The sequence below is a fragment of the Pteropus alecto genome, unplaced genomic scaffold (genome assembly GCF_000325575.1).
Source record: "Pteropus alecto unplaced genomic scaffold, ASM32557v1 scaffold177, whole genome shotgun sequence".
In the NCBI taxonomy this organism is placed as follows: domain Eukaryota; kingdom Metazoa; phylum Chordata; class Mammalia; order Chiroptera; family Pteropodidae; genus Pteropus; species Pteropus alecto.
The window spans coordinates 12079124-12100748 of NW_006442207.1; the positions used below are offsets into that span (position 1 = coordinate 12079124).

At 42.2% G+C, this 21625-nt stretch overlaps 1 protein-coding gene across 1 annotated transcript; it reads right to left on the minus strand.

Moving 5' to 3' along the window:
• Positions 1-323: 323 nt before the first annotated feature.
• Positions 324-11946, minus strand: INA (internexin neuronal intermediate filament protein alpha). The gene is made up of 3 exons (XM_006920896.2): positions 10755-11946; positions 3659-3783; positions 324-2366 (listed from the first exon to the last, which is right to left on the minus strand). Exons 1-3 carry the CDS (start codon positions 11817-11819, stop codon positions 2045-2047), a joined length of 1512 nt encoding a protein of 503 aa, XP_006920958.1. The 5' UTR covers positions 11820-11946; the 3' UTR covers positions 324-2044.
• Positions 11947-21625: the final 9679 nt, after the last annotated feature.

Genomic DNA, 21625 nt, shown 5'->3' on the forward strand with positions numbered 1-21625 from the left:
CAGTTCATTCTCGGAAATGTTCACCAAGTTGAGTTAGTTAAATCATTGTCCAGGCACAGAATGCATTGTCTTTAATCATTCAATTGATTTGATTTCCCCACTCCCTACCATGAACTCTTTAGTGTGTTATGTATTTCTGACCAGACATCTGAAACAAACACAGACTATAGCCCCAAGTTTTTGTGGGGGAGGGTAAGAGGAAGCTAAATGTGGAGGTGCAGAACAGGGAACATACAATTTCTGAATTATTTGGGGTGCAGCTGTCTTACTGAACCAAAACAGTGCTTCTCTCAGTTAAAGCAGCAGAAACTACAGAACACAAGTTATGTTGGTGGGATTCATGTGACTTTTAATTCTTATTTTACTGATGTTTTACAATAAATGTGGGGAGTAAAGACAGTGATGGAGTGAGGGGAAGGAAGAAGAGAAAAGTATCTTTCAAGTTCCTTGAACTATGGAAGCATGTGCAAGGATAAGAAAGTTCAGTAAAAGCATCACATCCTTATCACCACAGAGCTCTTAATGGAGAAGTGTGACAGAGACATGGCAGCTCTTTAGCTCTGCTGGAAGTGACTGCTGGCAGAGGATTAATCCTGCATCAAACTTGGCACACATGGAAGACTGGGCAATGCAGCTACTACACAGCTGGGCAGATGAAAAGGTGATGCTCGAGAATCTACTTCCTAGCATGTGAGGAGCAAGTAGGCCCTTTCTGCGGTTTGAGTGTCTTCCTCCCCAGCAGGGAAGGGAGACCCCTCCAACAATGGAGCAATGGGAAACTGTTGGGCAAGACTCTTTTACAAAAGAGAAAAGATTTCTTTTTTATAATTGCTGGTGGTGTTGATTGACCAGAAGTGACTTATTTTGCTTTGGGGCAGTAGCATTGTGTCCTGCTGATAACATAATCTACACTTAGCACTCTTACAAGGCATAGGAAAGTGAAAACAAGGCCTCTTTAGGACCTAGACTCGAGAGAAGGGGAATACGTGAGTTCTGTCTAAGGGTAAGGGCATGAAACAAGTGATTCTATATCACCACAAACGAACTGACACAGATAAATGAGACCTTCACTTTTTCCATTCATACAAATACTCACCTCTTCTAATTTATACTACTAAATCTAAGGTCAGCTTAATCACAGCTTGGGATAACTATTACTGTGTTTCTAACATTAAAGTGAAAAGCTACATTCTTAATTGAGTAGGATTTTTCCCCTAATTAAATGGATTTGATAAGTCGAAAGCCTAAAATCTAGGGGTTCTTTTCATTATTTTATTTGTTGGGGGCAACCCTTAAAACATCACTGCCATTTTTTTAACCTACAGTATTAGAAAGATATGAAATGGGCAGGGTGAAATCATTACACGAATCATAGAAATGGTCAACATGCATCTAATTTTACCCATCGAGCAAAGAGAGCTAAAAGGGATAAGTTCTTTTAAGAAGAACTTAAATGTGTTTAAAAGGGAAGAATACCACACTAGCCTTTTGTTTCCTTTTCCTGAATGGAAGAAAGGATATATAGAATTGAGCAGGGTGGGCAGAAAATTTTCCATTAAACAAACACCTATCGTTTGTGAAACAGTGTTATCAGAGTGGTGTCAGGGGGTGACCATTGGTTTATCTTTGGCAGTGATCTTATATTTTAGGTATCTAGAGTGAGATTTTATAGCTGGGTAATGGCTGGTTTTAGTGAGTAAATATAGGTGTTGATTTCAATTCACAGCAAATGATGATCGCAGATTTAGCACCTTAGTTTCTACTTCCTCTGTACCTAAATCATCTATCACTGTAAAGCCTGAGCTTTAAGAGAGAAAGCTGTGTTCTTAGATAATGCTCTGTGATGGCTCTAGGACTGCAGTTTGCTCCAATCTACGGGGTGGTTTTCTTGTTAGAGAAAGTAAGTATTTAATGCTAAATATGAGACAGAAGCCTTGAAGACATTTTACAGTAGTGACAGGTGTTTTGGTTCAGGAATAGGCTGTTTAACAAGTCAGATGCATATTTTCCCCTCTTAAGCATTAACTTTTTTTAAATAACAGAATTATATTTTTTGGCTTGAAATGGTACTTTCTTCTATATTTGATTTCTCGGTTTTCTTAGTAGATATTACTGTCTCCTCCACTATTTCTTCAAAACTTTCCCCTATCTGGGAGGTTTTCTTAGAGGCCACCTTAGAAGCCTCCTCTTCCTCCTCCTCCTCCTCCTCCTCTTTTTTAAGAGACAGCCCAGTGGATGAGACTTTAGAGGTTGTAGAACTGAGGATTCTAGGTGGGAGCAGATAACCTGGGTTGTGAAGTAGATTCAGCCCTGAAACGCTTGATCCGCTGGTGCTAAAACGGGTCTCTTCGCCTTCTAGCAGTTTCCTGTAAATTGAATAGAGAAAAACTCTCAGGAAGCCAACTTGCAACTTTTGAAAAAGGACTTAACTCTGCAGCTCTTATTCATTTTAGAAAGATTCTGTAAGATTGTACTTTACTCATGAGATTGAGACCGATAAATATTGAATTTCAAGGCTCAAAGACTGGAAGTTATCCAGCATGTATATGCATGCACACTCATACACAACACACACACTCACACATCTTCAGCACCATGTGCGTTTAAAGCACTGTCAAAGGGAAACCTATCCTAGTCACAAATGTATTAACAAAGGGAAAACCTACAATTCCCCTTGGCCTGATCACACCCATTTTTGGCACTTAGAGTCTATAAAGCTCTAGGGAAAAGTAATTTTGCTAATTAACACCCCAAGGGCAATTGGGGTAAGGAAGTGAGAAGTTGACAGAGGAAGAAAGAGCTGCCTAATTCAGCCTGAACTTGAGATCTGTATTTTTCCAATGTATAGGAGTACAAAGGGAATGGAACCAGCAATAGCAAAGACCAGTGAATGAACCTGTTTCAGATCCTAGACTTTTTCTTAACCTGGCCTAAACAGCATCATACCAGAGTATCCCTGATACCTTGTTTCTTGTAACTAATAGTTTTTATCATCCTTTCTTTAAAATTAGAAACTCAAGACACTATCAAATACTCTTGCAGCTTTGTTTAGAAGTAGTATACATAGCGTAAAGAACAAAGAAAAAAATGCTCAGACAGATCTGGGGTTGAATCTGAGCTCTTCCATTAACCAGCACTGTGACTATGAGCAGCTTACATAGTCCGTGGTTCAAGTGTCCTTATCTGAAAACTAGGAATAATATAACTTGATTATCTATATGCAGTATCTAATTAATAGCATGCCTACCTCATAATCATCAGTGAAAAAAAATAATGTTGTGCTTACTTTCGTTTTTAAGGTAAATGTTCACTTAATACTGCCTTGAGTAGGAATTGGGGATATCTTACCTACTAGGACTTTCTAGGTTGTACAAACTCTATTTTTAAAGTTAGAGTCTGATGGGTTTATTTCAACCTCTGTGTACTCACATTATCCCCTTAAATCCTAGCAGAGGAAAGTAAAATACTCCAGGACTAGCAAGGTGAAGCTGGGAGATAATAAAGTTGAGGGACAAAGAAGTCGGCTCACCTGGAAGGAGCCAGTGATTTCTTTCCCCATCCCCTCTCCCCCATCAGAAATCGGAGAGACTAGAACCACTAATTTGGGTAGTGCCCCAGCTGACTGCATCTGCTTGGGTGAGCATGCACTTTAAAGTACCTGTAAGCCGCTATCTCAATGTCAAGAGCCATTTTGACATTGAGCAAGTCCTGGTATTCCCGAAGGTGGCGTGCCATTTCACTCTTGGTGTTTCTCAGATCATTCTCCAGTTGCCCAATGCTATCCTGAAAAGTGACATATTTAGGCTAAACCAGCTGAAGTTCACTGAGATTTCCACAAGGCAAGAATTCTCAACCCTGACTACACATTAAAACACCCGAGGCCTACCCTTCAGCCCCAGCCCAGATTCTGATTCATTTGTTTTAAGTTGGGGTCCCAGCAACTGAATTTTTTCATAAAGGTCCCCAGGAGATTTGGATGCATGGCGAGGGTTGGGAACTTCTACCAGAGGGCATATGGTTCTCAACACTAAGGAGATATTTTAGATATTTTCTTTTCTTTTCTTTTCTTTTTTACTTACCATCCTTCCCTTGCTTGTTGTATTGTTGCTTAATAACTTGCTTGTTGCATGACCTTTTCAAAACCCAAAGCCTCTGGTTAGGAGCTTAGATTCAGAAAATTCCAACTGTGGAAAGCAGAGAGGACAGCAAGTCTTCTCTGCCTCCATTTGTTTTGATGGTTTCCTGAAGTCTGCTACTTAATCAGTTTACTGAAAGTATTTTATGCAACAGTAAAGAGGAAGTAGACACACTCCACAGAGTGTATCCACATGGCAGATTGAAATTATAAAATATTTTTAAAAGAAATGAGATTTATGTAATAGTTTTGGTCCAAATTCTTCCAGGTGCAAACAAACCCAGGCATGGAAGAAAAATAGTGTTACATTTGTGATTCTGGAGCAGCTAGAGAATCTTTTAAAAACACAGCAAATCCTATTGTTTACTTGCTTAAAATCTTCCAACGCCTTCGGAATAAAGTCCAAACTCCCCAGCATGGGCTATATTCTCCCCCTTGCTCAACATGTTTCAGCTACCTCGTCCTTTTGATCCTTAAACGTACCAAATTGCTGTCCCAGGCCCTTTAGGCCAGCTGTTTCCTCTATGTGGAATGATCAGGAGTGGGTCTTTACATGACTGAACCAACTCCATGTCATATAAGACTCGGTTCAAATGTCCTCTACTCAGATAGGTCTTCTTGGCATCCACTTTAAGTACCCTCTCCACACCAGTCTGGCACATTATTTTACCTCAAGCCAGGGCAGCTGCTAACCCATGAAGGAAGGCTGTGCAGAATGGAAAAAGGGACCTCCAGTGGGAGGACTAATTAGAAAAATGCACCCACTTGAAAGTGGCCACTCTGCTCTTAGCTGTTATCTATCTGAAATTTTTTCATTTACTAGTTTATTTTGTCACTTTCTTCTGTAACAGGGTTTTTCAACCTTGGTATTATTGACATTTTGAGCTGGATAATGCTTCATTGTGGGGGCTGTCCTGTGACTTTTAGGATGTTTAGCAGCATCCCTTACCTCTACCCACTAGATGCCAGTAGCACACACCCTCCCTTTCAGCTGTGACGACCAAGTGTCTCCAGACAGTGCTAAACATCCCTTGGGGGCAAATCACTCCTGTTAGAGGACTACTGCTCTAGAATGTAATTTACATGGAAGCAGGACCCTTTCTGTCTAGTTCACTCCTGGAAGCCACAGCCTAGCACAATGTACGCTGTAGATGCTCAGGGAATAATTGTTGAATGAATGAATGATGCTACATCAGGACTTCTTTTTTTATGGCCTGAAAAGGTATGAAAAAATAACGCATATAATTCAGTTGGAACTTTGTCAACATGAAGAGCATAGTGACTGAGGGTTATTTTTATGAAATAGTGATGCAGATAAATATATCAGAAACCTCAAGGAGGTAAGTGCTGAGGGGCCCTTGTAACTCCCTGTGAGGATAAAGCCACAGTGAAAGGGAGGGTGTATAAACTTCCAAATCGAGAATCTGCATAAATAATTAAAATTCATACCACCTACCTATTCTATAAATATTGACAGGAACATGGCAAAGGAGAGACTCAATCAATTGATGGGTACAGAACAAGGATTGATAAGCTGTGGGAAAAATACATATTATACTGGACAGTGATAGAAATATTCCAAAGTATGTTGAGATCATGAGGGCTTAAAAGGAATTTTTTCCAAGAAACTGTAATTGGTGGTTGCTCTTTGAGGTTAAACTAACCTTATAAGCAAGTCTACTAGTGATGCATCAGGGGTAAGAAATCAGTATTACTCTGTTAAAAGGAAAAAGAGTCTAGGGTGGAGGAAAAAGAAGAGAAAGTATTCTCATTATGCAAAGGAGCAGGAAAAATACTATACCAGAAAAAGAGGATTTCATCAGGATCTTTGGGTTCCATTTCTTGCCCTGCCCTAGTAACTAACATACCTTGGTCAGTTTTCTTTATTATAGTTTCTTCAAAACTTCCGTTTCTGTGTATGAAAAATTACAATGTTTTTTCTTTACTGAGGTGTTCTGAGATCCTCAAATTGGAATTCCAATTTAATGCACCTCACATTATTATATGCTTCCATTTTCTATTAGATAATAGGCATTAGAACAGCACTTGTCTACTCAGTAAATGTTTGTGATTTTTATTATTGTTACTATATACCATGTGACTCTGTATCCTTTTAATTGTACGGACAAATTAATCATGGACCCTCTCTATAAGCCCTTGGATTACTCAGGAAAGCAGTGTATAATATAACCTTAATATTGCTAGTCAGAGATATATCTCTTAAAGCACTAGTTTTAAATAACAATTTTGAATAAAAAGTTTGTGGAAATGGCTTGTACCACTCTTAATTAGGACATTAAATATACATAATGCAACCTTTCTCAGCAACTACAGATTATGATTATTTTTCTATAATTCTGTGATGTCTTTTATCTTTTAGGTCAACTGAGGTATATTAGACTGTTTATTTCTACCCTAAATGGCCCCAAAGAGCTGTATTTGAATTAAGTGTTTGCTACTCTTCTGTTTTCTTTGTCCTAAAAGAACTGATTTGCTGCTACTCCTTCTTGAAATGCCTGACTCTAGTGGTCCCTCTTCTTTATCTTGCTGCAGACTTGAAATCTAAACAACAGAATGCTTTAGAATCATGTAAGGTAAAAATGAATAGGCTGAGCATCAGAAGGGCCAACTTCCTAATGTGTGATTTAGAAACAGATGTTTTATCTCATCAGCAGGTTAATTATTAGGTCCTTTTAAAAAACTATTTTTGTTTCACAGATGTTTTCTGAATAAGAGGTTGTTGGGAACTGAGTTCTAGATAGATGAGATTTCCTTGAACTTTTATGTTGCACATTTCACATCTATTTTATGAATCGGGGTAGACAAAAAGCATGACTTTGCTCCTTTTGAAAGGAATTGTGCCGACTGCTGATCACTGCTCTTCAATGTCTAGTCTCTTTGTTTGTGCTCTTTGTTTTCCCCACACCAGTGTGTCTTGCCTCGCCCTTCAAAAGCTCTGCCAAAGATGGCTTCCTGCTCGAAATCTGAGCAGAGCGCTGCAGTCTGCCCCTCCCCCAAGTACACAGCTGCTGCTGGCTTAGCCTGAGGGGATGGGAGAGAGGCACTCCCAGCTCCAGCTGGGGTCTTTCCTGGAGTAGATAAAACAGGTGCTAAGCATGGGGTTTGAAGGATGTGGGCTGGGAGTAAGAGAAAGAACTGGCCATCTAGCATCTGCAGTGAAGAGGAGCAGCAAACAGTGCTGTCCATTTCATCACTTTTGGGGGCCCTCACCCAGGTGACAGCAGCGAGTGCAGCCATCTCAAGTTACAGCTCTGCACAATAAACCTAGGTGGGGAGATTTTTATATGTGATCCACCTGTATGCCTCTTTCCCCTTCCTGTCTTTGTTTCATCCCCACATTTTCCTCGCTACCATACTTTAAAATCTTTCATTATATGAGCTGCTTTACACTGGGAAATGTAATTTAGGTCAGTGCACCCCAAAATCAATCTGAGGAACAACAGGATGCAGCATTTTTATTGAAAATGCTTATCCCTGGGCCACACCTGCAAACTACTGAGTCCATATTTTCAGGAGTAGGCTTGAGAATCTTTTTTTTAAGCCTTCAAGTGACCTTGGTGTGTCAATGGATTTAGGAACCACTAGTTTCAATTTATTTTTGTAAAGGAGCTATCATGGTGGCTCAAGTGACAGTAAGTAATACAGTGAGGTAGAGAAGGGCAAGAACAAAACTAGACAAAAAGCGCATGGAAGAGTTAAAGACTAAATGTAGCTTTTTTCTTGAATTCTAATTTCAGAAATGGCTCTATCAAGCTATAGATTTATATGCGGGCACTGCCATCCCCAATCTCCAAGGGACCAGCCCCTTCTTGCTATTTAATTAGATTGTATTCCAATCTTATATTGGAGAGAAGAGGGCAGAATTGGCTCCTCTCCCTGGAGAGCATTAACTAATGGTGATCTTGGTTCTTCAGCAAGGTCTTTCAAGGAAAGCTTCAGCTTTCCAAGACTGACCATGGTACAAGGCCTGAGCCCCAGTACTCTTCAAAAATGTCCTCAAACAGCTTGGGGACTCTAATGGTGGTGAAGGAACTATGCAGGAATCCGAATCACCCTGGTTTAGAAATAGAAAAAGCTTCATCCAAAGAGGGTGGCTGCATTTGGCTTTTGCAGACAAAAGCCCTAGCTCTTCATAATTTTTCCTGTTGCCCGATGTGGACTTCCCATGCATCACTGTGTACTTACTATGTCACTTTGAATCATTTTTTGCCCTTTCAAAGTGTAATAAGCTTTCTCTCCTCAAACAGGCTGTCAGCTCTCTGGGGCAGGGAAAACGTGACTTTAACAGGGCCTTGCTCTGCCTCTTCGAAGGTGGCAAGCTTGCAAAGGAAATGGGCCTACCACTCACTGAAGCAGAAGAAAGAGAACAGCCTCCCAGTTACTGCAGTGAAAGGGGACTGCAGAGGAAATGAAAGGGCTAGAAAACAATGGCCGAATCTCACTATGGAGAAAATAGCTAGAGGACACCTTTGTGACTTCAGGCTTTCAGGATCCGAAGGTGAGGATGTGAGCCCCTCCTCAGCCTTAGGTCCCAAGGGGTAGGAATTAGCTCTTCATTGTCTGATTTCTTCCACTCCATCAGCAGGTCCACTGAGTCATCAAAGGCTAAACCTGATGGGGGGCAGTTCTGCAGAGCTGCAGACATGCTGCAGTTTCTGTTGGTTTTTTTTTTCTTGTAGACTATGTCTAGATGACTGTACTATTTTCTGACATTAAAAACCTTTTAATACAAACAAAACAAGAAAGACAATATTGTCACCACATCCTAGAATATAGGGGCTATAACAAGCAAACATGATATGGCAAAGCCCAATTCAGATGGCAGTTATAGGTAAATTACCTTTTTGATAGAAATATTGGGCTAGCCCTTCAGAAAACTACCTAGCTAATCCTTTGAGACCTCTAAAAGAAAACATGAAGTCTCAATTAACTCAATGTGATCAATTCAGGCCTTCTAGGTGCAAGGCCACACAGTGAAGAGTTCAAATTACAGATTTTGAAGCAAAATAGAAGTCTTAATTGAACAGTACTAAAATTCCAAACTAACCAAAACAAATAGTCCAAGCAAGCTTTCCTCCTTCATCAAAGGAAGTCATTTATAATGAACAGCAAATACCTGCACACCAATCATAATTCTTTACCTCCAGACAAAAATCATACTTTTGAGGTTTTACTTCTTTCTTGTATTTTATTAAGAATGATGGGTGACAGTCCTCTCAGTCACGACCAGTTAGGAAGCAACAAGGTCCCCAAAAACCCTATTAATTCTATCAAATGTAAATTTCAATCTTGGCTAGAATTAATTATTGCAAGTTTCTGAATTATGGTACCTTGAAAACTGAACCATGCTATTTAGATTATTTTCTACACTTTTCTCCTGCCTCTGTGCCCTTGTGGTCATAAGCCCAGAATGTTCTATATAGTAAACCTAAAGATGCAGTGGCCTTTGTTTGGAGAAAAAAGGAAGAAAGAGCCAAACACAGGAGTTCAGAGAATAGGCAAAGATGAAAAAAATAGCTGGCCTATAACAAAGATAAAACCCATCTCTGTGATTTAGCACATGCACTTAGACTGGAAAAAAACATTAAGAAAACGGGCATTTTCAAGTGAGACCTTATAGCTGCGGAGCAAATTAAGTGGTTTTGTTAAGTGTTAAGCCATCCATGAAAGTGAAAATTGATGCTGCCCACGAGGTGACCTTTGATTGCAGGTAGCCAAGACCGATGTGTTGGTGTTGCGGGGAAAAAAAAAATCAAAGCAGTTAATTGCCTAGAGAGTCATAACTGGGACATGAGACAGGAGAGAAATTTCTGAGATGGGAGGAACTCGAGATCAGCACCAAGGACAGCGCCCGACCAATCTTTGCTAACCCGTGTAAACCTTTCTTTAGGGAAAAATATGAGTCGGTGGACAAGGGAACCGTGTGTGTGTGTGTGTGTGTGTGTGTGTGTGTTGAGTGTGTGTTGGGTGTGTGTTAGGGAGGAGGTAGAGCAAGAGCAGGGCAGTTATGCTAGCCCAATCGCCCAGCTCTTTGGCTCCCAATTTCTACTCCTTTGAGGACAAAAGTCAAGGAAATGGGGTAGAACTCTTCCCAGTTCAGTCCAGCATTCTTCCCCCAACCCTAAGGCAGACCATAGTCTATAAATATCAATTCCAGGGCGCACAGAAGCCAACAAAAGAAGACAGACAGCCGAGACAGCACCACGAACCATGGAGAGAATATAACACACCCTCTTTGGGCTCAGAACTACTTTGGGGAGGGGTCTGTTTTTCAAGTCGCCAGTGTGTCTATTCCCACTTGCTCAGGGGTAGGAATGAGTTAGGCTTTCGGACTCTGAAGAAGAGAAGCTAAGGGCTTCTTTGTTAGAAAGGCTTGGACAGGGATGTACATGAAACGTCCAGGGCCCAAAAATTATCAGTGGAGACTCCAGGGATTTTTGTTTCTCAACACCTTCAGTCGGGGCTCTTCTCTCCCCTCACTTTCCCTCTCTTCCCCTCCCCTCCCCTCAGTTCCTAGGGCCCCAATTGTGCGGGGAAAGCTTAGGTCTGCGCGGGAGAGGACAAGGCGCCCCACCCTATGCGGCGCACCAGCCCTTACCTGGTAGCTAGCCACTTCGGCACTGTGTCGCTCCTCCAGCTCCAGGATCTGCCTCTCCAGGGACTCGTTGGCTCCACGCAGGCCCTCAATCTCGATGGTGCGTGCTTGCAGCTGGCGCCGGTACTCGTGAATCTCTTCACGGCTGGCCCGGATGGCCTCGGTGCTGCGCGCCGCCTGCTCGTTCAGGTTGGCAAACTTGGACTTGTACCACTCCTCGGCTGACTGCAGGTTCTTGGCGGCCAGGGACTCATACTGGGCGCGGATCTCCCTCAGCGCCGAACTCAGGTCTGGTTTAGCCACAGCCACGTCCACCTCGGCTGCAGCCTGAGAAGACGCCTGCAGCGTGGCGAGCAGCTCGGCCACCTCTTCGTCGTGCACCTGGCGCACGAAGGCCAGCTCATCCAGAAGCGACTCTACCTTCTTCTCTAGGTCCAGGCGGGCCAGCGTGGCGCCGTCCACGTCGCGCTGCTGCGCCTTCAAGGCGCGTTCCGCGCCTTCGCGCCCACGGCTCTCCTCCTCGCAGCGCGCCCGCAGCCGCTGCACCTCCTCAGCCAGCCCGTCGCGCTCCAGCAGGGCCTGAGCGCGAGCGGAGCTGGCCTCCTCCAGCTGCGCGCGCAGCTCGCGCAGCTCGCGCTGGAAGAGCTCGCCAACGCGCGACGGCTCGGCGTGGCGCTGCCGCAGCGCCGCCAGCTCGGCTTCAAGCGCACGGTTCTGCGTCTCCAGCTGGTGCACCTTCTCGATAAACACAGCGAAGCGGTCGTTGAGGCCCTGCAGCTGCTCCTTTTCGTTAGTGCGGATGATCTTGTACTCGTTGGTGCGCGCCGCCGCCTGGCTCAGGTCCAGCCCGTCGGACGCCGGAGGCCTGCGGTAGGCCAGGCCCAGGCCGAGCGACGAGGCCGAGGAGCAGGCGGCCGAGGAGGCCACGGTGCAGCGGGACAGCGACTGCGAGCGGTAGCTGCCCGCGCCTCCGGCCCCGGAGAGGCGCGAGGACAGGCGAGAGCTGTCTCCGAACACCTTGCGGTAGGAGGAGGGGCCGCACAGGTAGTGCTCCGAGCCGAAGCTCATGGTGCCGGTACCGGGGCTGGGAGAGCGGCTGCGGCTGGAGATACAAAGGAGAGGTGAGGTGTGCCGGGCGGGGCGCAGCGGGGCGGTGTGCACCGGGTTTTAAGGCGCTGGGGCTGGGGCGGCGCGTTGGGGGCGGAGCTCCTCTCTGGGCCTGACGGAGATAAGGAAGGGGGGCGTCCAGGATCCGGGGCGGGGAAGCGCAATGACTACCGCAGCTGCGCGCGCGGCGGACCTAGGGCGCAGGGAGAGTTATTTGCGTAGGAGTCGCCCCCTGTCCACAGTAAACCCTTCCCCCCAAGAATCATCTGATTTGGAAGTGACTTGAGTAGAGGGGTGCCTAAACGACTGGGGTTTGCCATCCGGACGCCACCGACTCTGTCGCGTCCCTTGTCTCTGTCCTTCTAGCCCCTTTTGACCCACTGGGAGATTAGGGTTTTCTGGGAAGTGTCCTGTACTCCCATCCGCATCCCGGAGCTCCCAAGGGCGAAGCCCCTTTTTTTCCAGTTAGAGTGGGGACCTGCAAAGAGAGGCTTTGTCTCCTCCTTCAGCCCATTCGGGTTCCCAGGGGGAAAGTGAGTCTGCGTCATCGGCTGTTCTTCTGCAGTTCCCGGGACCGCCCGGGGCTGGAGGCTGCGCGGAAAACATGCGATGCCCCTGAAAAAGAGGGGATAGATAGGTAAAGTACATGGGCTTGAGTTGCAGAAAGTGGAAAGAAGAGGAAAGCTGGGTGGCGGCAATGGGCAGAGCTGGGTGCCCCTGCCGTTTGTCAAAGTGCGCTCTCCTGTATACCACAGTCTCCACCACTCTCCGTTGAATTACGCCCACCGTCTTAACTTTTTCACTTGTCTGGCCCAGTAGGATTTCAGTCTGTGTAAATCCTCATCTGGTTTGAGGGAGCCACTTCCTGTGGAGAGCTCTTTTTGGACAAAAGAAGTCCCTGAAAACAGATAAAACTCTGGAGTGGGGAATAGTGCTGGCCTCCTTCACTGTACATTGGGGGAATCAAAGAATGGGATCTGGAAAGATGAAGGCTGGGAGGAGTCAATGTGGAGTCCACTCACCTTTAAGCTTATAATTCTCTCTCAAGATGTGGCTATGGTTTTGGAGAAGGAGTAGGAAGAACTTTTTACTAGATTCCAGAACTCCAGACTAAAGACATTTCTTGATCCTGGAACCTTAAGAATGTATTTCTAGGGTAAGTTTTAACTTCATGGAGTTAAAACTTCTCAGGAAATATTACCTGAGACAGGCCATGAGAGGAAGCGGGGAAAGGAGTCCTAAGGGGCTTTGGAGCATATTCTTTGGCTTTGTGCTTGATGTCATGGATGATAGTAAGGCATTTGCACAGCCTGTCCCCCTGGTTCTTTATTACAGATTAAGGCTTGAGCTACAGGGACTTGATTTTGAGTGCTCTGGGTTCAGAAAGACCTGGCGCAAAAAAACGTTCACACCCTGAATAATACTCCTTGATAGTCATTGTGCCAGGACTTTTGTATAGATTTACTTCCTCTGGTCATTCTTTAAGGTGGCCCCTACCTCCATGTTACAGATAAGGAACTGAGAGAGGCTCAGCTGCAGCACGCTGCATGAGGTCACTAGCAAGCAAACATACATTCATTCCTCACCACATAATTCTCCTTCTTAGAACAACGAAACTCTTGAAGTTTCATTAATTTCCATGCAGTCAGAATAAGGGTAAGTGGCTTCAGAAGAGTTTTGGCAAATAAAGTAGCACACTGTTTTGTAACTGAAAGAACATTGGACCCTGAGTCAGATGTGATAGATTTGGATCGTGGCTTCTGCCACTTAGTATGTGGGGATAACAATACCTGCATCCCCCAAGGTCATGAAAGATTGAGTTGATGCATGTAAAGGTGCTTTGAAAGCTGTAAAGGTATAAGAGATTACTGTCATCATTGTCTTCTTTCAAATAAAGGGGCACTGCTTTGCATCTGCCATCAACAGGATATGAGTTGGGTTTAATGATGGGGTTGCAGGAAACTGTCTACCATATCCTTGAACAAGCTGCCCCTTGGGAGAGAGAATACAGCCAACCTTGATTGATTGTGGTACCAGGGGCTAGTGTGAGTGTGGCTAAGTAAAAATAACCACAGGTAATAATTATAAGATCTTAGTTCTAGGCTATAGTTCCAATCTCATTTCATTTATTTATTTTTTAGGCGAGACAACCCTTGGTTCACCTCATAGATTACAAGGACTTTGTGAGCCTACAATCTCTTATTTTTGAATTTTTTATGCCTATAGCACCTAGTCTTCCTCGGTGGTCTCCCATCCAGTCTCATTTCAAACATGTTATTCGGGACTACTAAAAATCAGCAAAATGTCCTGGTTGGAGTTTCACCTTTCTTTTTCCATCTTACAATAGAAGCAGTACTCCAAAGGCAAAACACACATAGAACAAAATGAAAATGAGATAAAAGGCCCAAATGATCCAACCAAGAAGCAGTGGGCCTGGACAATCTAGAGTGGACTGCAGTTTGCTTTTTCTGAACAGCTTAGCTGACATTCCCAACTGAGATTTCCCAAAGGGACTTATACCTCCCCTTTCTTGGCATCCCACTCATAGGCCCAAGATGTTTGGCTTTAATAATTTTAGCACAAAGCTGTACTACTTGGCGGAGCCTCAAACCACAACTTCCAGCTGGCCAGGTTTCCTAAGGGATTGCCCTGTCTTCATCTTCCTCTGATGTCAGACTCAGGCACTGCAGACACATTGGTGTGTCATTCCCAGGTTCTCCCTCCTACCACATCCTCTGTGGCCTCTCTGCAGTATTTGACAGTGCTCACTGCTCTCCTTGATTTCAAGGACTTCTCTTCTCTCATAAACTCTTTAGTAGATAATAGGTCTCCCAGAGGTAGAGAGGCTTGTGGTAAAGGCCTCTCCCTAAGAGATCTAGCTTTGCATCGTGGTTCTTCCTAGTCACGGAACTTTGAACAAGTCGTTATTATTCTCTGAATCTTAGTTTCTTCATTTGTAAAATTTCAATAAAATCATCCACCTGAGTAGTTTCCAACCTGACTGCTCATTAGAAGTACCCAGGAACTTAAAGTCATATTCTCAGGCCTTGTCTCTGACCCATTTAACCTAGGGTTAAGAGCCCTTGACATACTTCTCAGGAGATTCTGTGAAGTTTAAATGAGATTATGTATACAAGGTGGTATTACAGTGTCTGCCATGTGCATGCTCAATAAATAGTGGCTATTAGAAGTATTGACTTCTTTAATTCATCCATTCAGTAAATATTTAATGAGTGCAAGGCATTGGACTAGGTGCTAGGGATAAGGCAGATGTGGACTCTGCTTCTGTGAGACTGGCATTCTAGTGAGAGAGAAAGGGGTTAAACAACTAATTACATAATTATTTGTTAATTATAATTTTGACAGGTGCTTTGAAAGAAAGTACGTGTTGCCATGGGGCGTATAACAAAAAGCCTGACCTATGCTGATAATTCCCAAATCCCTCTCTCCAATTTCCAACTCCGAACTCACACATCCAACTGCTTGTTGGATATCTCCTCATGAATGCTTGCCGGCCTTCAAATACTTTATATCTAAAAGTGAATTTGTCATCTCCCTCTAGCCCCTTCACCCCAGCCCACTTCTTGATCTTGACTTTTCTGTCTCATCTCTGTTCCTCTGCTTGTGCAATTCTTTTTTTCTGGAATTTCCTCCTCTACCCCTACTTCAACTGTTGAAATCCTTAAGGCTCAAATGCCGCCTTCTCCATGAAGCCTGCCCTGCTATTTTTAATGTAAAGTAATCTTTCCCTCCCATGAAATCTTCTCCTACCCATAGCCATTGCAGTACTCAGAAGGCTCATAGTTACTACCATTTTCTGTTATAATTATCTGTGTGCTTCTTTAAGTTGAACTGGGAACTCCTTGGTCACAACTCTCTATGTATTTCTCTCAGCATCTACCACAGTATTAAACAGAAATAGTTGAAAATTATTTCCTGTATCACCACTTGAGGAAAGTCTTTGGTATGATATCAAAGGTGTGATCTATAGAAGAAACTGATAAATTTGACTTCATCAAAATTAAAGAATATTTTGCTCTGCAAAAGACCCTGTTGAGAAGGTGAAAAGACAAACCACATACTGGGAGAAAATATTTTCAAATTGCGTATCCAACAAAAGATTTGTATCCATCAATGTATAAAGAATTCTGAACACATCAGTAAGAAAACAAATATTCCTATTAAAAATGGGCAAAATACTTGAACACACATTTACCAAAGGGAATAGAAAGATGGCAAATGGAAATATGTTCAATATCACTAGCCATTAGGGAAATGAAAATTAAAACCACAATGATATACAGTATACACCTACTAGGGTGGCTGAAATAAAATACTGACAATACCAAGTGCTTACAAGGATTCAGAGCATCTGCATCTCTGGTGGAATTGTAAAAGGTACATTCACTCTGGGAAACACTTTGGCAGTCTCTTATAAAGTTAAGCATACATTTACTATATGATCCAGTGATCTCATTCCTCAGTATTTAGCCTAGAAAAATAAAAAACTATATTTACACTAAAATCTGTACATGAATGTTTATAGCAGCTTTCTTTATAATAGACAAAAACAGGAAACAACTCAAATGTCTTTCAACAAGTGAATGGATAAATAAATCATGATACATCCATCCAATGACTACTACTTAGTGTTAAAAAAAAATCAACTATTGATGAATAATTTAAAACTTAGTGAAAAAAAACTAATCTCAAAATGTTACATATTATGTGACTCCATTCATGTAACATTCTAAAAGTGGCAAAATCATGATGATGGAGAATATATCAGTGGTTAGGTTAGGATTGTGACTATAAAGGGGTAACATGAAGAGTTTGTGTGTGCATGTGTGTGTGTGTGTGTGTGTGTGTGTGGTGATGCAACAGTTCTGTTACTCAAATCTATACATGCGACAAAAATTCATAGAACTGGGGGAGAGGGATAGGGAGAGGATGAGAGAGAGAGAACAAGACACCTAGTAAAATCCAAATTCAAATCAGGTCTGTAGTTGAATTAATTTGTTGTGTCAGTGTCATTTTCCTGGTTTTGATAATTGTACTATGGTTATGTAAGATGTTATCATGGAGAGCAAGCCAGGCGAATGGTACATGGGAACTTACTGTACTATTTTTAAGAACTTCTTGTGAGTCTTAAACTATTTCAAAGTAAGAGATAGTTCTTTGAATACACATATATATTTATAAAATTTATATATATGTATATATGCAGATATTCTTTGGAGATACGTGCTGAAGTATTTAGAGTTGCAATGTCATGATTTATATAACTTACTCTCAGCTGTTTTAGCAAAAACAGTATACATACACACAGAGGGGAGAGATAAAGCAAATGTGGCAAAAAGTTAATAGTTAATGAATACAAATGTTTATTTTCTTTGTCTTTCAACTCCAGGTTTGAAATTTTTCAAAATAAAAAGTTAGGAAAATTGATTAATATATAGATAGATAAGTATATAGGTAAAGTAAGCAAAAAAGAAAGTATCGTCCTAATCTGGAATTGAACCCAATGACCTTCAATCTAACACTCTCCCAACTCTGGCCAACTGTAAAGCCTTCTCATCCCTCCATCCTGCCCAACAGTAGGAAAATCCTGCTTGTTCTGGAGTAACAGAATAAGGTTAGTAGTCCCATTCTGTTGGGAGTATTTTAAAGGCTACTCCAAGTCCTTGGTATTATCATAGTCATCTAATAAACATTTACTGAACCCTGGCTACATGCCGGCTGCTGGGATTACAGTAATGAATATAGTTAGAAGTGATAAAAAGTGTCACTTTCTTAGATTAATTTTTTAAAATATGAAATCATATGCATTTTATATACTGTTTTTCAACTTTATTTTTCCACTTCATAAATTGTGGCAATTTCTCCACATCAGTAATATAGGTCTATTTATTTATTTTTACAATTTAATGTAGTGTATATAAAGTTATATAGATGTGCCGTAATTTGTTTCATCAATTTCTTGTTGGACTTTTTGTTGATTCTAATTTTTCCTTATTAAAAACACTCTAATTTTTTAAAAGAAAGAAAAATAAAATACATTACTTGAGTGAAATCCAGCCTTCATCTCTACTTTGCCTTAACCAACCAGCCAACCAACATTGATTGAACACCTTCTGTGTGTTTGATGCTGTTTGTGTCAGTTCGTGTGAGAGAAGACATGAGACATGGTCATGACCCCTGCGGAGCTCATGATTAGTTGAAGAGTTATGGCTAACTTGAGGTTCTAACTTAAGGACCGCCATAAGGCAGTATGTATTGACTGCCTCATGTATGTATTTGTATCCGCCCCTGTTATGTGGCATGTTCTAAATTAGTTATCGTTTCAGCCAAGTTTCTTTAGCATCCATGAAAAGATGCTTGCATGAGCATATCATTAAGACAGGTGGGGAGGATCATGCCCCAAAGGAGGATATTTTTAGCAAAGACACATGAAAGAACATGACATCAAGCTAAATCATATTCCTATTTGTCCTTTGCCCATAAAAATCAAACTGTTTCTGTTTACACAGAAGATAAAAATAAAGAGTATGAATCTTTGGTATGGTTCAGTTGATGGTGACGTATCAATCTATGTGGTAGTTTTGTTCACAAGTTTGTGTTTACATGGTTTTGCATTGCATTTTTGATACACAGTCTTTCCCCCTTTCATTTGTTCCTATTTAAGTTTAGGGCATTTGAGGTTTCTTGGTGACCATTCTTATTTAAAAATAAAATCAAAACAAAGTTTCTGTTTTGACTTTAGCCATCTCTCTGTGCTTATGACTATCCAAAAGGCTCTGTGTATCTGTGTGCTTCTCTCTCTGTTTCTCTCCTATACTTTTTACCTTCCCAGAATTACCTCTTTATTCACCACTGCTAAATCCGAAGTTTGGCTGAACTGGAGTTAACCAGGGCTCCAGGTTTAAGAGAAACAGGAAGGCTTGCTCGCTTAGCTACGCTTCAGGACCTCGGACAGCTCCCCCACCTTCCTGGCATGGGTGCCGGCTTTTTAGATTTGACATAATGTTAGAATGGAATCGTATTTGAGAAACCATTTGGTCAATTCCCTGCCTTTTGCTGACACCTGGAGGAAGAATCTCGGTCAGCAAATATTTTAGGATTATTAACTGCCTGGCTGTGGGAGATTCAAAGGGCTTAAAGGATCCCTTTCCACAAGCATTCCATGTGTCCGCTGATGCCTAAAAAAAAATCCTTCAGTTCAACTCAGCAAACTTATGTGGATCAAGCTTTTCCCTCCCTAGAAAGAGAACTGCTTCACTACAGGTACACTCTGTATTGAGAAGGGGAACAAAAGGATTCCAGTTTGAATGAGAAAATTATCTTTCCTAAGGGCTGGTCTCCATGGGAACTAGAGGAAGAGAGAGTACCAACCAGAGCATTGGGGGTCCAAAAGGGGCTGGAGAGGAAATGGCAGAATGAAGTGGAAGAGAGGGGCATTTAAGTCTGGGGTCTCCGAAGGCATATGTGGTGAGCTTCACAGTGTTCACACCAGTGTGCCTTGAGCACACAGGCAAAAGAGAAGCCTTACATTTTCCTAAAATGAGAATACAGCAGCCTATTGTCTCCTCTTCCAAACATGCATAGAAGGTCACTTTCAAAAGGTATTTATGTAATGATTTAATAGGTTTTTTCTTCTTTGTTCTTCACAACTTAGAGTTTTATTATCAATGTTTCCCAGTTGAATAAACTGAGACACTAAGAGGTTGGGTTACTTGCCCAAAATGACAATTAGAAAATGGCAGAGCTGGGCCTTAAACCCAGTTTCTCTGACTCCAAGTCAGTTTTTTAAAAACCTTTTTTCACCCCAAACAGAAACTCTGTAACCATTAAGTAATAACTCCCCCTTCTCCCAGTCCCCCAGGCCCTGATTAACTTCTATTCTGCGTTCTGTTTGTTCGATTTTGACAATTCTAGGTTCCTTAAATAAGTGGAATCACACAATATTTATTCTCTTGTGTCTGGCTTATTTTATTTAGCATAACTTTTCCAAGAGTCATTCATGTCGTAGCATGTATTAGAAGGTAATTTCTTTTTGTGGCCCATCAGGGTCTTGTGGCTGCAAAGGACAGAGATTCACTGAGGCCACCAGAAGTAAAAAGTAGTTATTGTAAGCAACCTTGTAGAACTGAGGAGGACAGAAATCTTAGCCCCATGGCTAGAAATTCAGAAATAGCCATGTGACTGGATTTACTGGGACTTAAATACAGTTTGGAACCTGATCAGCGCAGCTCTAGGGACTTACATGTCTCATTGCTCTCTTAGTGCCAGGAATATGCTCTTTTCAGATACTTTGCCATTTTGTGAACTTAGTGATTTTTTGCTTCCACAGCTCCTGTATGGTCCGGCACGACCAACCACCTACTTCTTACTCTATGAAAAGCAACCCTTAGGCTTTTGCTGACTTCAGATTTCTATCATTTCAGTGATATGCTGTCTTTTCTTCCTTTGTGCCCTTCATCTTCTGAACCTACTGTCAACTGACAAACTCTCTTCAAATATCTCTGACTCTATTTTCTGATTGTCCCGGTTAATTTCCAAACATCTCATCCCATACCATCTCATAAACCACCTGCCTGATTAGAAATTACCTGCCCTTGAGTCAAGCATCTTCCTCTGCTCCAATCCATTGTGGCCAGGTTGATAAGTGACATGTTATTGAATATGGGTCTTAATGGTAAAGACCTGCCTATTTTGGGAGGAGGTTGGGAGCATGGCAGGCAGGCACACCCAGAGAGTCATGGACTTCAATCCTCTATATCAGCTCTACCACACTATACTATGAGGCTATCTGTTGCTCTTAACCTTATGGCCTGCATCTACTTCTGTGACTTCAGAAGTCACAGAGCAGAGGGGTGTTTATGTCTGAGTTGATGTGTACTATGCAGCTATTTCTGCACTTATTTTTAGATTATATGTATGATTGCCATATGGTGATACGTAATTTGGAGTTGCTTAAAATATTCCCAGCTTACATCAAGTTGCCTACTTACAGTTCTGAATGGGGTTGTTTCTCTCAAGACTGAAAATCTGTTTTCAGTTCTCTTGCCAAGTGTGCAGTAACAGGAAGATATTCAGAATACAGAGTACACTGAGGTGTTAACAAATCCATAAAGTGGGTTCCACTTCTGCAAGCTGTAGGAAAAAGAAGTGAGTTCCGGGAATCAGGCCATTTTTAGTTCTGTGACTATGACGGAGAATATAGTGCTTACCAAATAGTACATAAATATCTCATGCCCACCCTCTTCCTGCTACATTTCCAAGCCTTCCTTGTGGTTAGGTTGGGGTATGAGACTAATTCTGGTCAAAGGGCTGTAAAAAGCGATACATGTTCTCCACACTTTATCTTCCTGGGAGATATGAGCTGAGTTGGCAGACCCCACAATGTAGAGGCAGATTGGATCCCTGAGTCATCATTAGGCATGGTGCCTCCCTATGGAGTCTCCTGGCCTGCAGAGGACTTTTTGTAAGTAGGAAATAAACCTCTATGTGTTAGGCCCTGGAGATTGGGGTTTGGTTTGATACTACTGTAGCATAGTCTAGAGTCACCCTGATGAGGACAGTCACTAGCCAACAGTATGAGCTTGGGCAAGTAACAATGTCTTCAGTCCTCATCTTCTTCTGAAACATAAGACTTGTCCCAGACTCAAAGAGTACCTTGTAAGATTCTCTGATCCCTAATTTACTGATTTACTGTGTCCTGTTTTCATCATCATCATCATCATCATCATCATCATTATTATTATTTG

What these genes read in the sequence shown, in the direction of transcription:
- INA (XM_006920896.2), bottom strand. Translation starts at nt 11,819, where the DNA reads ATGAGCTTCGGCTCGGAGCACTACCTGTGCGGCCCCTCCTCCTACCGC. An exon ending in CCGAAGTGGCTAGCTACCAG is followed by an intron (nt 3,784 to 10,754) that starts GTAAGGGCTGGT and finishes GTCACTTTTCAG; the next exon opens with GATAGCATTGGGCAACTGGA. An exon ending in ATTGAGATAGCGGCTTACAG is followed by an intron (nt 2,367 to 3,658) that starts GTACTTTAAAGT and finishes TTCAATTTACAG; the next exon opens with GAAACTGCTAGAAGGCGAAG.